We start from the raw sequence: 17,926 nt of genomic DNA on the forward strand, positions 1-17,926 counted from the left end.
ATATCCAATCCGTTAATTTGCAGCCCTACTTGGGACACCAATAAAAAAGCCAAACCACTTGACGTCTCATACCATGACTTCAACTTGTAGTAGTTTCTGCCCTAAAATGCTCCAGCAAATGTAAATGACAATAAAAACCTTTGTGTTGATCAGCTCCTATTACATGGAGCTTCCTTGCACTACCTCTCTAATCCATGCTTACGGGAATTGTGGAGAACCATGTGCTTCACACTAAAAGATCAACATGTTGCCTCTTAGGAAATGGAGCCTCTTGGGGTGTTATGGTTGCTAAGTTTGTGAATTGTAGACCATTTACTATTCTATCAAGTTGTTCTACAAGAAGAGGAGAAGCAGGAGAGGCTTACATTGCCGCCATTGTTAGTGCATTACACACACACCATGATTGGGGATCTGTAGTGTTCTGAACCGCCATGTTTTTTACTTTTTGTATTTGATGTGCATACCTCTTTGCTCTCTTTAAGTGCTTGTAATGGGATTGGCCCTAAGATCCCCGGTGTACTAAAAGATATGGGACCCCTTCCTTTGTACACGTTTTTTGTTGCTAATAAAAGTTTATCCTTGTCTTATTGCATTCTTCTATCTCTCTTGCTCACTTTGTCTTCTCGCTCTTCTGTATATGATCGTGGATGCACGTGCTTGTGCTACTTCGCTCGCATGTTTACCGAGTATTGCCTGTGTGCTTGAAAAAGGTCTACTTTTGGTGTTGGAGAGCACCGGGTGTGTCACGGGGGGCTTTGCTTTTAAGCTCATGACAAGTTGGTGCTAGAGCCTTGTCAAAGACTCGACCATCAATGTCGAGTGATCTGATGACAGTCATTGAGTATGGCACCGAAGAAGCAGAAGGAACCTGCTCAGGGGAGTCAGGTTTCTTCCTAAGAAGAGTTTTTTGTTGAGGACTGTGTGGCAACTCGTGCATGATGTTGCCAAGCTAATAGATACTATGACCAATGTGGAGCATTTGGTTCAAGATGGAAATGATGCTTTTTAGACACTTGATAACGAGATAAAGTCTGTTGTGGAGGGAGTGGAAGACTTTGTGAATAGTTTTACCACCAAATTTGAGGATCTACTATAACAGTTCAACACTATGGCTGCAAAAATGGATGTGGTCTGCAGAAAAATGACCAGCTAGAGAGATGGTTAGGGACTGTTACAGTTGGAGGGGGAGCGACACGTTGGGATAGGCTGCGTATTAAATTGCCTGAACCTGCAAAGTACAAGGGTACTCATATTTCAAAAGATCTCGAGAATTTTATTTACTTGATGGAACAATACCTCGATAAGAGTCAAAGTGGATGCTCACAAATTATGCATCACGATAATGTACCTTGCCAATGACACGATGTTGTTGTGGAAATGCTGCATAGGCGATACTGGGCGTGGTCTCGTTGTGATTAACTTGTGGGATGATTTAAATAAAGAATTGTGTGACTACTTCCTGCCTAAGAATGAAGAGAGAATAACCCATAATAAGTTATTGGCATTGAAGCAAACTCGGTCAGTTCATGATTATATTAAGGCGTTCACCTCCTTGATGTTAGATATCAAGGATATAGGTGATTCTGTTTGTTCCAATTCATGTATGGATTATAAGGATGAGCCGCTATGGAGCTGAATTCGCAAAACCCTCCAACCCTCACTACAACATTGGCTACTGTCAAGTGATTGGCAGAAATTGATAGACACAATACAACATTTCAAGGCAGATCATTCAGAAATGACCATAACTATAATAACAACAAACAAAAGGATAACAAAAGGAATGATCATGGAGACAATGCTGGCAATGAGAATCGACATGGTGATAACCAACAGAATCATAGCCGATAGGATGGAAAAAACAACCATCATCACAAAAATAATTACATAGGGTGGAATTATCATCATCATGGCTGTTATCACTATCACGGTGACCACTGGGTAAATGAATATCCTAACAAAAATTATGGCCAAGGTAATGCAAATAACCACGAGCTCAGAGCTGCAAACATCGTTCAAGCTGAAGAGGGGCATGCCGCCGTAGAAGCGTCGACTATTAGAGTTGTGCAAATAATGAATGTAGTGAAGTTGACACTTGTTGTCAAACCATCCATACACATAAAGCTGATGTACTTAGAAGTCCTTATGAACGTGGTACTCACCAAGGCCTCGGTAGACATAGGTTCCACAGACAACTTCATTTCTCTCGAAGAACCGAAGTGAATAGGATTACACTAAAAAAAATAAAGTTAAATGAAGGAAGTCAACTCTTAAGCTAAATTTATCTACAGTATTTTTCACGATGCACTGATACGAATCCTAAGCTAGTCTTGAAGGGTCACGTTTTTTGTAGCTCTGGTGAATGATTTCAGGGTCATCATTGGAATGGAATTCATATGAAGTAAAAAAACAGTTCCAAAGCCTCATATGAACTCTGTCAATTTTGAGGATGAGAAACAACTTTGCATGTTCGCCAGCCTGCCTACGAAAAATCCTTGTGAGTATTTGGTGTCTATGCTCCAACTGAAGAAAGGTTTGAAGTGAGGTGACAAGACCTTCCTTATGGCGATTTATAAAGTAAAAGAAGTGGAGTGTTGTTGATATCCCAATGGCCTTAGCGTCGGTATTGAAAGAGTTTGGTGATGTAATGCCCACCGAACTGTCAAAGAAGCTACCTCCACGATGTGAGGTAGATTATCAGATTGAGTTAGTGTCAGGTGCACGATCACCTGCGATGACACCGTACCACTTGGCGATTACTGAGCTATAGAAACCACATAAACAACTCAATGGCATGCTTTAAACTCATATTATTCAACCATCTAAAGCACCATTTAGAGTGCATGTGTTGTTTCAAGCAAAGCCTGGTAGGTCAAAATGCATGTGTATTGACTACTAAGCTTTAAACAAATTGGTAGTGAATAACAAGTATTTGTTTCCTTTGATCGTATACTTGTTTGATTAGTTGGCAAAGGCCTGAATCTTCTCAAAATTGAACTTGAGATCATGTTACTGGCATATAAGACTTGTTGAAGGAGACAAAGCCAAGACCACCTGTGTGACACGCTATAGGGTGTTTGAGTTCCTCATGATGTCATTTGACTTGATAAACATGCATGTGACCTTCTCCACCCTGATGAACAAGATATTTTACTCGTTCCTTGATAAATTTCTCATGGTTTACTTAGATGACATAGTTGTATATAACAACTTGATAGAGGATAATGTTCAACACCTTCACATTGTGTTTCAGACTTTGAAGGATAACGAGTTGTACGTCAAGCGGGAGAAGTGTTTATTCGTTCAGAAAGAAGTACATTTCCTTGGCCATGTTATGGGAGGAGGCATGTTGAAGATGGATCACTAGATTGTCAAGGCCATTAGAGAGCGGGAACCACCTTCTGAGGTTCCTAAGTTGTGTTCTTTCTTAGAGCTTGTCAATTACTATCGATGATTCATTTAAAGATATTCATTGATCATCGTCCCACTCACTGATCTACTGAAGAAAGACAATAAATGGTAATGGACTGATGATTATTAAGAGGCCTTCGAGAAGTTAAAGTGTGTTTTGATAGAAGAACATGTGCTACAGTTGTTCGATTGCCAAAAGCCATTTGAAGTGCAGACAGATGCGTCTGACTTCGTGATTGAAGGGGTGTTCCTAGATGAAGGACATCCTATCGCCTTTGAAAGTTGCAAGTTGAAAGATGTTGAGTGACACTACATATTGCATAAATGTGAGATATTGGTTGTTATGCAATGTCATCGCATATAGCGGCATTACCTTTTGGGTCACAGTTAGTTGTATGGATTGACAACATTGCGAGAAGTTGCTTCCAGACCTAGAAGAAGCTGAGTCCAAGACAAGCTTGTTGGCAAGAGTTTCTAGTAGAATTTGACATAGTCCTAGAGTACAAGCCAGGTATGACCAATATTGTTGTTGATGCATTGAGTCGAAAGGTTGAACTTGCAGTACTACATGAAGGGGAAGGCAACACTAGTCTACCGATGAATGATCTCAAACAAGGTTGAGAGGAATTGAGGAATGATCCGAAGGCCCAACAACTTATCACCTTAGTGAAAAAATAAAAAACTCGAAGATTCTGGGGGTCTTTTGTATATCCTGCAGTGGGGTACTCTACAAAGTTGCTTGATGCAAGAGTGTCACGACATACGCTAGGTTGATCACCCATGGTAGCAAAGGACATTGGCATTATTGGAGCATGCATAATATTAACCACAGGTGCACGATGATATTGATAAATACATGCACACTTCCTTGATTTATCAGTAAGACAAAGCCATTAACCAGAGACTTAGAGGATTGTTGGAGCCATTACCAGTGTTGAGCTGTCTGTAAGAGTATCATCATGGACTTGATTGTTAGCTTGCCTATTGCACATGGGTGCATCTCGATTCTTGTGGTTATGGATAGGTTTTCAAAGTATGTTATCTTCATACTTTCCTCTGCCACTTGCTTAATTGCTGACACCGCGGAGTTGTTTATGCAACACATGATCAAATATTGGAGAATCCCAAATAGCATTGTCTGTGATTGTGATATTCATTTTATTAAAAAAATTTGGTGAGAGGTATTTCACTTGATGGGGTCAGACTTGCACTTCAGTGCTAGTGTTCATCCCCAAACTAATGGGCAAACTGAATGGATCAATGGCATTCTAGAGGAATATCTTTAAAACTTTGTTAGTGTCAACCAGAGATTTGGTAAACTTGTTTGATATCACCCAATTCTGCTACAACCTTCAGAAGAGTGAGTCATCCTGTCATAGTTCATTTGAAGTTGTCATAAGACAATAATCGCAGACTCTACACTCGCTTGTTGTTCAAAGTTGTAGGAAAGCACCTCATGTATACCAGTTTGTCAGGAACTAGCAGCACCAGGCAGATTTAGCAAAGACATATATGAATAAAGCGACAAAGCACATAAAGAAATGGGTTAATAAAAAGCGTTGACTTGCAGAGTTTCATGTTAGAGATAAGGTGTTGGTAAAACTCTTCTCTGAGTGCACAACTATCTTTAGAAGACACCATCGACGTCTCATTCACAAATATGATGGTCTCTTCACCATCACAAGGCATGTTGCGAACTTATCATATAAGTTGAACTTACCAACAAATTTTTAAGTGCATTAAGTCTTTCACGTGTTCAACCTAAAGTCGTTCCATGAAGATGAAGAAGATCCGCAACAGAGTATACCTCAACATGCTCTCATCTCACAACACACGTCTTCAACAACCATCACATCGGGTAGAGAACCAAAAATCATCCTGAACCACTCCAACAACTAGATCGGTGAAGTGAAGAAGTATTTGGTGCAGTAGAAAGGTCTACCAGATAGTGAAGCTACATGAGAGAAAGTATCCAACATGATGAATCATTACCAGCTCATGGAGAAATACCATGCTCGATTGACGCTAAGGGCGATGCCAACTTTGGTAGGGAAGTGTGCTTCAGACCACCATGTTTTCTACTTTGTTTTATCTGACATACATACCTCTTTGCTCTCTTTAAGTGAATCATTACCAGCTCATGGAGAAATACCATGCTCGATTGACACTGAGGGCGATGCCAACTCAGGTAGGGAAGCGTATTTCAGACTGCCATGTTTTCTACTTGTTTTATTTGATATGCAAACATCTTTGCTCTCTTTAAGTAATTGTAATGGGCTTTGCCCTAAGATACCCCGTGTACTAAGAGATAGGAGACCCCTTCCTTTGTACACATTTTCTGTTACTAATAAAAAAATTTGTTTACTTTTCTTCTTGCATTCCTCTCTCTCTCTCTCTCTCTCTCTCTCTCTCTCTCTCTCTCTCTCTATATATATATATATATATATATATATATATATATATATATATATATATATATATATATATATATATATATATATGATTGTACACACGTGTGCATGTAATACTGTGGCCGTAAGCTCGCCAAGCAATTGCTTGTGTGCTTGAAAGACCCTCCCTCCTGCGTTAGGGAGTACTGAGGTGTGTCACGGGAGCCTTCACTTTTAAGCCTGTGACATGTAGCATGAGAGGACAAAGCATAGATCAGAGGCTTGGAACTCAATGTAATACTAAAAGCCACATGAGTGCCGCGATACAGAAACAACACTGATTTTCAGAAGCATGCCTAGGAAAATTGTTGCTTCGAGAATTCCTTCCTTGGAGGTTTGGACATGCATGGGCATTGCAAACGAGCGATGAACATGTTTGAAGAGATGCTCTAGTGGCAGAGGGAGAGGGAGCCAAGCGCCTTGATCTAATAAGGTGCACAGTGCCATGCTTGATATTAAGCACTACATGCATGGTTGATCTTTATCATCAGAATAGGTGTGTAGCAAGAAGCATATGATGTCATCGAGAGTATTTCTGTGGAGCCTGATGTTACAATATGGGAAGCATTACTTTGGGGTGTGCAGTCTTTGGTGATGCTGAGTTTGGACAGATTGTTTATAGGAGTGATGGAATATCAATTTCATCATAGTGTGGCAAACAATCTTCTATCTTAAGTTTATGCTATAGCAGGGTCCTAGACGTCAGCACGACCACAGGTATGACAGCCTGAGCTAGCGTGACCAAGTCTTTGTGCTGGGTGAGGTCGCTTCAGGTAATAAACAAAAAAGCACGAGGGACAACGTTGAGAGGATGGGAAAGAGTGGTGAATACGAACCAAAGGTGCCTGGATGCAGCTTGGCGTTCAACTAATTTTTAGCAGCTTGATAATGCATGGAGATACATGTAATACAAAAGATGACTACATTTGATGACTGCACACTTATTCTAGACGAGTGTGTCCAGGACAAAATGGGTATAAAGGACTGTTGCGTCCCATTTTGGCAGGATATGATAGAATTTTTCAGCGTTTGATGGGCGCTGTGGGGTCCACGTGATTTGGCATGCAAAAGTCCTCGCTAACTGTTGCACCCTGCCCCATCAAACGCCCTCTAACAGAATTGTCATGTTCGCAAAAACTTAAAATGCAACAGGCAACGGAACGCCATAAACTCTCTCTAACCAATCAAGAAAAACTACACTACCACAGAGAGTTTTCAGAAAATACTGCCATTTGTTCAGTGATAACTCTATTATACATCAAACATTACAAAAGGCCTTCAATGATGCACGATGACAATCACAATATTAACATGCAATTCTCAGAAACATGATACAAATTAGGCATTTTCATGGGTAGAAGGAGCCACTGGACTACTTTATGTGGCAGCACGCATGTATCTCCAGTGAATCCTTGTGATTAATATCAAACAGCCAATCATGGAAGTGACCATACTGGATGAGTGCTGTCATTGGACGGCAAACTTTTCAATAGATTGTTTTGAGATTGTGCAAGGGATCATCACCTTGCCAGTTTTATCAGCCAGACCTGGAAGAAATAGCGCCTGCTAATAGCTTCTGCACTTAAAAAATTTACAAGATAAAAGGTACATTACAAGATGAGAAGACAACTAGGAATAGCCTGAGAACAAAGATTAGGACAATTAATGTTATCATCAAGTAGGGCATATGACACACGGAATGTATCAAGCAAAAAAAAAAATACAAAATTATATAATGTATTAGGATGTGGCATGCATCATAGAGTCAATGTGCACCTCTTAATCACCCATCAGATGTCTTCAACTTGCGGGCCCTCTTTGTCTGAGGGGATGAAGGTGGACCATCAGAATATCTTCCAAGAGCCTTGATACAGCAGAAACACTAAAATAAGACTGAATTCAAGTTACCACATAAAGATGGAGAAAAATGCATTGGTTGCTAATGAGATACCTTCCGTTTATGCTCTCTTTTACCAACTCTTTCACCTAAAAATAGGAAATGCAAACAACAATCACATAAATACGAAATGAACTTACTGCAGGGAAAATACACAGGTAGTACTGTAACATAAACCAATCAGTTGCAGTGGAAGCTGATCAGTTTACCTGTGAACCCAACAGAGTCTTGCTGAAATGGTTGATCACCTCCACGATGGGCACGCTGTCATACAAATTTGAAATGTTAAGAAAAGGATTCACACCACCTGCATGAAACGAATGTGAGAACCATTTACTATGTACTGCTACCTTAGGAGTGCTTAGTGTTGGGCCTAAGTCACCATACTGGCTGTCACGAGAAGCTGAAGCTTCAGCCTCCTTATACTGAAGCTGGTACATGGAAGAATACAAACATGTATGAATAGATCGGAATCGGAAATTTCATGGAAAGGAGAAATACAAACATAAACACAAAAAACTGTGTGTAGTCTATCCATATGCATTGGTTTATCAACCATGATCACCAGTTTGTCATTAGACTTTCTGCAATCTGTTTTGCACCGGCCCCGGTAGGAAGCCTATAAATCCTTGCCCAAACAGAAACTAATAAACAACCTTTAGAGACAGCGAAACTGCAAGAAGATGAGTTCTTGGATCACCACCAAACAACACTTCAAAGAGCTCCAACCAAAGTGTCAAGAAAGCTCACAAGAACCACAAAGGTTCATACAAAATACCCAAAAAAGGGCATGCAACAACAAAGAGAAAAGAATATATATTATTGATTGAAAATCTCACCAGAGAAAGCATTACATTATGACAAGGCAAAGCCCCACATTTATACACAATGAATGGGCTTGGAGGAGGGAGTCGTTGGGCTTCCAACGGCTCTAAACAAAGCCGTTGAGAGCCCAACGTCTTTTTTTACTAAGTCAAATATTGACTAGTCAAAAAGACTATAAAGTAAAAGTAAAGACAAAAAAATCATATTCTAACTAAACTAGGCCTATGCTAACTAAACTAAAAATAAAATAACAAAGATTCCTAGTTAGCCTAGGTTATTATATTTAATTTGACACTCTCCCTCAAACTTACGGTTGGATAACTGAAAGTTTGTCCAAGAGAAAGTGAGATCGAGGAGCAACAAGAGGTTTGGTAAAGAAGTCTGTCAGTTGATATTCTGAAGAAACATAGGAAAAATCAATGATGCCGTGTAGAAATTCCTCTCGTACATAATGACAATTCATCTCGATGTGCTTGGTTTGTTTGTGGAACGTCCGGTTGTTGGCGATGTAAATAGAACTTTTGTTGTCGCAGCATAGTCGTGATGCTTCTGTACCTTGAACACCCATGTCATGAAGCAAGTGTCTTAGCTAAACTACTACCATAGTAGTTGTGGTCATAGCTCTGTACTCGGCTTCAGTTGATGAGAGAGACTTTTTGTTGCTTATTGCACCTCCAAAAGATCAACGATTCACCTAAAAAAATACAAAAACCAGTAGTTAAGTGTCGATTATTGAGATTACCTCCCAAATCTGCATCAATATAAGCAATTAGATCTAAGGAGGAAGAAACAGACAAGAAAAGTTTTCGAAAAATGAAGGTTTTAATATATTCAATAATACGTAAAATAGCTCTCATATGAACAGTGGTAGGAGCATACTGAAATTGGCTTATTGTGTGAACAACATGCGCAATGTCAGGTCTTGTAATGGAGAGTTAAGACAGTGCCCTGACAAGTTGTCTGTAAGGTGTTGGATTTTCAAGTGGTTCTCCATCATCAATCTCCATTTTGATATTTACAACTTCGAGAGTGTTGACTTGTTCTTCATCTGAGATATCAGACCTGTCAACAATATCTAGAGCAAATTTAGATTGAGTTAGCAAATAGCCTCTAAAGGAATAAACAACTTCTATACCAAGAAAAAATTTTAAAAAACCTAAATCACTCATTTCAAAGTGTATTTTGAAAAAAAAAATTAATGTTGTCAACTCCTTGTTTATCACTTTCAGTGATGATCATGTCGTCTACATAGAGGAAAAGAATAATAATGTTAGAAATACATGTACAGTACGTATATACTTAACTATATATGTATATATATATATGTGCTTATATATATTCACATACTCTTCTTAATTCAATTATGTAAGAGTATGTCTATATATAGACATATATATAAATATATATAAATATATATAGTTAAGAATATACGTATATAGGTGGCACTTTATGTTATTTATTTCCTTGTATTTTTTATTTTCTTCTTTTTGCATTTTTTTCTTTTTTTTTCATTTTTCTTTTTTGCTTTTTCTTTTTGAGTTGACTGTTGACCAGTTGGAAGATGCCCAACGGCTAGACCTCTCATATGTAAGTATAAATAAGGGGTGTTAGGCCCCATTGTATAGTGAGGTTTTCTCATAATAAAGCTACAATATTTCTTATGTGTCTTTAGTGTATTTCATGACAATTACGTGCCTTAGTGCACTTTTTGTGAGTGAATACTATTATCAAGTTATTACTAAACTTATTAGCACCATTATTTGTGCTTCTTTTCATGGTATCAGAGCCAGGTTGGCTACTTTGCTTACATTCACTCGTGGAGGCTGCTTCGTAAAGTGTGCCGGTGATCCTCCTTTGATTGTAATTCTTTCCTCTTCAATATGGTTGAATTCTTGCCTCATAATTCTAGCAACTCCAATTTTGTTCCACCATTCAAGCTTGACGGTAGCAACTACATCATTTGGGCAGGACATTTGGAGACATTCATAAAAGGTCAAGGATTACGGGGGTACGTTCGAGGTACTATCTTCGAACCTACTCCTAAACTTACTACATATGAAAACAATGTTGAGACGAATCTCGAAGGAAAAGGAAGAAAAAAAGCAATGGAGGAATACTATAAAAAATTAGATGAATGAGACATGAAAAATGCAAAAAAAAATTATCGTGGATGCTAAGTGGGGTTGAAACCAAGATTGCCTCAAATCTTTTATGTTACAAAAAGGCAAGTAAAGCATGAGAATATCTTAAAGGTATGTTTACTGAAAAAGATATGGGCTCATAAGTATTATCTCTAAGAAAAAGCTAGAACCATCAAACAAGGAGATAAAGAATGTTAGAGACTACTTTATTGAATTATCTTTCATTTCAACTCAACTCGCTTAATTTGAGCCAAAATGGGAAGGAAAATGTATTGAGATGTAGAGGGCTCAAGTTGAAGAAGATAGACTTTTTGCTTTTCTGTATGCATTGAGACCCGAGTTTGAACAAACTAGAGCCTCTTTGCTATCTTCCTCATCACCTCCTCCTATTCATGAAATTCTCACTAAACTTAGTGAAGAAGAGACTAGACTTAATATGAGCAAGAGTGATAATGTTCTTGTTACATCTAGTATCACTCAAGAAGATGATTGTGCCCTTGTCGCCTCCAAACCCGAAAATCATATCAAGCCCTATAGGCCTCCTCACTTCAATAAAAATCAAAATAGAAGAGAATACAAAGTAATTTGTCATAATTGTCATGAGCCCGGTCACATCAAACCCCAATGTCCTAGATTCAAAAAGGACTATAGACCTAATGAAAAGAGGGTTGTGGCGGCTCCATTAAAGCAAGAGGAAGACACCATAAGCCTCAAAGATCTCTCCAAATCATTGGCACAATTAACGAAGGCACAATAACCATTATTTAAAGGATCTACATTAGGAACGGCCATTGCATCTTCTCCAACTCCTGGTATGTGTTCTTGGCTTCTTGATTCTGGAGCTTCATTTCATATGACCCCACATAAGTTTATTCTATCTGAATGTCAACCTAACTCAAATGCATATTTTGTCTCTACTGCCAATGGAACGTCTTTGAAAATAAAGGGTATTGGAAATTTTAAAAATGATTTGACTAAACACAATAAGTTTTACATCCCAAAAGTTAGATTTATACCAAAACTACATCTTAACTTACTTTCTGTATCTCAAATCTCGGATCACGGATGTGATATTGTATTCTCATCAAACAAATGTTGAGTGCAGGATTATCGGTCCAGAAAATTGATTAGGAAAGGTTCTAGGCAAGGAGATCTTTATTACATGAACTCGTTGTGAATTCCAAAAGAATCTTTTTGTAATATTGCTTAAACAAAAGATATCCAAGTTTGACATCATAGACTTGGTCACCCAAATGTAAGGAAATTAAATTTTGTATCTATCACTAAGGGTCTTTGTAAAGACAATTTTGAATGTAAGGAATGCATACTTGAAAAAATGATATCATTGCCTTTTGGACAAAGAACTTTTTACTCTTCCATGTCTTTTGAGTTGGTCCATTCGGATGTGTGGGGTCCTGCTCTTGTAATTTCTAAAGGAGGATTCTCCTACTATGTTGTGTTCATTAATGATTATACTAGATATTGTTGGATTTATTTTCTTAAATTTAAATCCGATGTGTTTGCATCCTTTAAACATTTTCATAACATGATCAAAACTCAATTTGAAAGCAAGATTAAAACCCTAAAAACGGACTTTCAAAAAGAAAATATAGACATTATAGAGACTACAAGGACATTACTTATTTTTAGAAATGTTCCCAAAAACTTTTGGGCCGAAGCGGTCATAACCTCAGTATATCCCATCAATAGAATGCCCTCAAAATCTCTATGAAATGAAATTCGCTTTAAAAAATTATTTAAGTATAAACCTGACTATCAAAAGCTTAGAATCTTTGGTTGTAAATGTTATGTTTTAAATGATAAAGGAGACAAATTATCTTCCAAAGCTATTCTTTGTGCTTTATTGGTTATTCTGAATCACAAAAGGGGTTTAAATGCTATGATATAAAAAATGATAAACTTTTTGTTTCAAGAAATGTTAATTTCATTGAAAATGAGAGTGGATTTGAAGGATGTATGTCACAAAATGTAAACGTTGTTTACTCCTTATTCCAGTTACTCTCTAATTATGAGGATAATGATAGTCAGGTCACTCTTATAGACTCCTCTATTGAGAGAGAAACAACAGTTGAACCAATAGTATAAACTAGAAGAAATAGAGACATAACCACTGAAAATCTAAATGCTCATGAATTGTTAGAAGCTCCCTCCGAACAAATTATCATTCGCAGATCTGATAGATCTACGAATAAACTCACTGTGTATTCCAAAAGACAATCTAAATGTTCCTTTGGACAATCCAACTCCATTCAGACAACTGGCAGGATCTCTCATGTATCTAAGTATTACAAGACCTGATATAGCTCATGCAGTTCATGTGGCCAATCAGTTCCAGCATACTCCAACATCAGCTCATATGGGTGCAGTCATGAGAATCATTAAATACATTAAAGGAACCATCAATAAGGGAATCTTTCTATACTCATCTTACTCATTACATCTTATTGCTTATTCAGATGCTGATTGGGGAGGGGATCCGAATATCAGACGTTCAACAACTGGTTTCTGTATATTTTTAGGGGAGTCCCTGATTTCGTGGAAATGTAAAAAAACAACAAAATGTGTCATTACAACAACAACAACAACAACTACGCCTTCATCCCAAAACAATTGGGGTCGGCGATATGAACCAACAAAGAAAATCATTCTGGGTCTTCCACATGAATCCTTCTCCTCCATTCATTTCTATCCAATGTCATGTCCTCGGAGAGGTTCAAAGCATTCATATCCTTTCCTATCACTTCCATCCATGTCTTCCTAGGCCTACCCCGACCTCTTTTAACTAATATATTTTCCCATTTCTCCATCCTTCTAACTGGAGCATCATTAGGGCTTCGTCAAATATGTCCAAACCACCATAAACGATTCTCTCTCATCTTATTTTCAATGGGTGCAACACCTACCTTCTTACGTATCTCCTCGTTTCGAATCTTATCTTTTATTGTATTTCCACACATCCATCTCAGCATACGCTCAGCGACACTCATTTTTTGAATATGATGTCTCTTGGCAGCCCAACATTCCGTACTATATAGTAAAGTGGGCCTAATAGTCGTCCTATAAAACTTTCCCTTCAACCGCAATAGCATTCTACGATCGCACAACACTCCAGTTGCACTCTTCCATTTCATCCACCCAACCTTTATCCTATGATTTACATCTTCATCAATTTCTCCATACTTTTGAATGATAGATCCCAAATATTTGAAAGAATCATCCACCGGTATTTCTTGTTCACCAAGCTTCACTACACTCTCATCACCACTTCGTTGCTTACTAAATCGACATTCCATGTATTTTGTCTTACTCTTACTCAACTTAAAACCTCTTGCTTCCAATGTCTGCCTCCATAATTCTAACTTAGCATTAACCCCAACTCTAGACTCATCAATCAAAACAATATCATCAGCAAACAACATACACCACGACACATTTTCTTGAATTGATCTCGTAAGCTCATCCATCACTATAGCAAATAGGAAAGGGCTTAAAGCAGATCCTTGATGTAACCCAACCGTTATAGGAAAATTGGTTGTCACCCCTCCACAAGTGCGGACATTGGTTACTACTCCTTCATACATATCTTTAATTATACTAATGTACTTGAGAGAAACACCTTTCTTCATCATTGTCCACCAGAGAATGTCCCTAGGTACTCTATCGTATGCCTTCTCTAAATCAATAAAAACCATATGCAAATCTTTGTTCCTCTCTTTATTTATCTCAATAAGTTGTCTAAGAAGATGTATAGCTTCCATAGTTAATCTTTCAGGCATAAAACCAAATTGATTCTCCGATATCATGACAATCTTCCTCAACCTAGACTCAATCACCCTCTTCCAAAGTTTCATAGTATGACTCGTGAGTTTTATACCACGATAGTTTGTGCAATCTTGTATATCACCCTTATGCTTATATAGAAGCACCAAAGTACTCTTCTTCCACTCATTCGGCATCTTATTTATCCGCCAAATCTTGTTAAAAAGATTTGTCAACCATTCTAAACCTTTCTCACTCAAGCATTTCCAAGCCTCGATAGGTATACCATCTGGGCCCACTGCCCTTCTTTATTTCATTTTCTTCAAAGCCTCTACAATTTCTTTCTTTTGAATCTTGCGCATGAAGTCACGATTCATCTCATGAAAAGGAATGGAAAAGTCTCCAAGATCCTGAGCATGACTTTCATTAAATAGCTTATCAAAATAATCTTTCCATCTCTCCTTAATCTTCTCATCTTTGACTAAAACCCTTTGCGTTTCATCTTTGATACATCTAACCATACTCAGATCCCTCGATTTTCTATCTCTCATCTTTGTAAGCCTATAAATATCCTTCTCGCCCTCTTTGGTATCCAACTTGTCATAAACCTCCTTATATACCTTATCCCTCGCATTCTGAACTACTTTTTTAGCTTCCTTCTTTGCTATCATATACTTCTCCAAATTCTCATTATCACGACTTTTACTTAGATTTCTATAACACTCTCTTTTAAACTTAATAGCTAATTTGACATCCTCGTTCCACCACGATGTATCTTTACCTAGCGGTGCACCGCCTTTAGACTCACCCAATACCTCCTTAGCCACATTTCTCATGCCACCTACTATCTTATTCCACATTGATTCTGAATCCTCCTCGAGACACCAATCAACTTCCTTAACTACCCGCTCTACAAACATTCTTTGTTTAGTTTCTTTCAGTGCCCACCACTTAATTCTAGGATCTATCATATGTCTATGCCTTTTGCGGCATTGTCTAATTCTAAGATCTAAAATTAAGACTCTATGTTGTGTAGCTATACTTTCTCCCGGTATAACCTTACAATCGATGCAACAACCCCTATCTCTCTTTCTAAGTAGGAAAAAATCTATCTGACTCGTATTAACCCCACTTTTAAATGTTACTAGGTGAGACTCCATCTTCTTAAACCAAGTGTTTGCTAAGATCATATCATAGGACAAACCAAAATCTAAAATCCTTTCTCCACTTTCATTTTTTTCTCCTATACCATAGCCTCCATGGATACTCTCAAATCCATCCCTACTAATGCCTACATGCCCATTAAGGTCACCGCCGATGAAAAGCCTTTCTCCATAAGATATCCCTTGTACTACTCCATCTAAATCTTCCCAAAATTGACGCTTAATGGAATCATCTAAACCTACTTGAGGTGCATAAACACTAATAATATTAATAATATCCGTACCTAATACTAATTTAATAAGTAAAATCCTATCACCCTTCCTACGGACCTCAACTACATTATCTATAAACTCACGACTAATAACAATCCCTACTCCATTCCTATTTATTCCTGTATACCAAATCTTATATCCCCAAGGTTCTATCACTTTTGCTTTCTCACCTACCCATTTGGTCTCTTGTAGACATAAAATATCAATTTTTCTCCTACACATAACATCTACTAACTCTACCAACTTACCAATTAAAGATCCTATGTTCCAAGTGGCTAACCTAATTTTATGGTCTTAACTAACTTCTTTACCCCCACCCGTCCAACAAAGTGAGGGAACCCTTGCCTATTTGACACCACACCCGGGCGCCCGGTGTGACGCATCGCTTCCGGGCGACGACCTAGCAACCCTTGCCCATTTATCACTGCCTCCGGGCCTATAGAGTACAGCGCGTCGCTCAGTAGGGAATGCCCCAACAAAATGTGTCATTGTCATCTATAAAAGTTGCGTATAGAGCAATGACGACCACCACCATAGAAATCGTTTGGCTCAAACAACTAATTACATATATGGGAGTACATCTTCAGAATCCTACGAGATTATGTTGTGACAACAAAAGTTCCATATACATTGCTCGGAATCACATGTTTCATGAACGGACTAAGCAATATAGAAATGGACTACCATTTTGTTCGTGAAGAATATTTGAAGAAGACAATTGATCACTCGTATGTGACATCAGAATATCAACTCGTTGATTTCTTCACCAAGGCTCTCTGTTCACCAAGATTCAATTTCCTTCTTGACAAACTTTCGGTGATTGCATCATAAGTTTGAGGGAATGTGTTAGAAATACATGTACAATACGCATATACTTAACTATGTATGTATATATATATATATATATGTGTGCTTATATATATACACATACTCTTCTTAATTCAATTATGTAAGAGTATGTCTATATATAGACATATATATAAATATATATAGTTAGGAATATGTGGCACTTTATGTTATTTATTTCCTTGCATTTTTTATTTTCTTCATTTTGTATTTTTTATCTTTTTTTCTTTTCTTTCTTTTTCTTTTATATTTTCTGCTTTTTCTTTTTGAGTTGATTGTTGACCAACGGCTCTAATTAGAGCCGATGGGAGATGCCCAACGGCTAGACCTCTCATATGTAAGTATAAATAAGGGGTGTTAGGCCCCATTGTGTACAGTGAGGTTTTCCTCATAATAAAGCTGCAATATTTCTTGTGTCTTTAGTGTATTTAATGTCAGTTACATGCCTTAGTGCACTTTTTGTAAGTGAATACTATTATCAAGTCATTAGAAAATATTCGTGCTTCTTTTCAAATAATACATGCATCAGAATTCTTAACAAACAAAGTTGTGTCAGTAAGACAAGATTGAAAACCAAAAGCAAACATAACTTAACTAAATTTGTCATACCAAGCTTTTGGTGCTTATTTAAGTCCATACAAAGCCTTATTTAAACAAAGAGCTTTTCTTTTAGGAATATTAATGCTAGGTGGTGGTTCCATATACACTTCTTCGGCTAAGCTTTCATTGAAAATTGCATTTTTGACACCCATTTGATATATATGTCATTTCTTTACAGAGGCAAGCTACTAAGGTCCTAACTGTGGTCATTCTAGCGACTAGAGCAAAGGTCTCTTCATATTATATTCCATATTCTTCGAAATAACCTTTAGCAACTAATCGAGCCTTAAACCCTTCAAGCGTGTCGTCACTCTTGGTTTTAACTTTATACACCTATCGACAACCTATAGGCTTTTTGCCTGACGGAATATCTTGAATAGTCCAGGTATTCACCTTTTCTAAGGCATTTAATTCTGTTGTCATTGCTTCGACCCATTCAAATTGTTCCTTTGCTGTACTATAATTAGAAGGCTCCATGTAAGAATGTATTAAGGCAATGTAGGCTTGATACTTCGGTGAAAAAGACTTATAAGACACATT

General features: G+C 37.7%; 1 protein-coding gene across 4 annotated transcripts in view; it reads right to left on the bottom strand.

The window, feature by feature from the left end:
- Positions 1-7,073: 7,073 nt before the first annotated feature.
- The window catches only part of LOC149845749 (SWR1-complex protein 4-like), an 82,974-nt gene continuing 72,121 nt past the window's right edge, over positions 7,074-17,926 (bottom strand). The window contains exons 13-17 of one of the 4 annotated variants that reach the window (XM_089995971.1): positions 8,109-8,189; positions 7,968-8,022; positions 7,813-7,847; positions 7,638-7,725; positions 7,074-7,437 (exon numbers count right to left, since the gene is read on the bottom strand). In XM_089995971.1, coding sequence (XP_089852097.1) covers positions 7,645-7,725; positions 7,813-7,847; positions 7,968-8,022; positions 8,109-8,189 — 252 coding nt within the window. In that variant the 3' untranslated portion in view covers positions 7,074-7,437; positions 7,638-7,644. Of the gene's footprint in view, positions 7,443-7,637; positions 7,726-7,812; positions 7,848-7,967; positions 8,023-8,105; positions 8,190-17,926 lie in introns of all 4 variants that reach the window. The other 3 variants (XM_089995972.1, XM_089995969.1, XM_089995970.1) reach the window with 3 other exon arrangements.

This window comes from Nuphar pumila, chromosome 2 (assembly GCF_984573655.1).
Source record: "Nuphar pumila chromosome 2, dmNupPumi1.hap1.1, whole genome shotgun sequence".
Classification (NCBI taxonomy): Eukaryota; Viridiplantae; Streptophyta; class Magnoliopsida; order Nymphaeales; family Nymphaeaceae; genus Nuphar; species Nuphar pumila.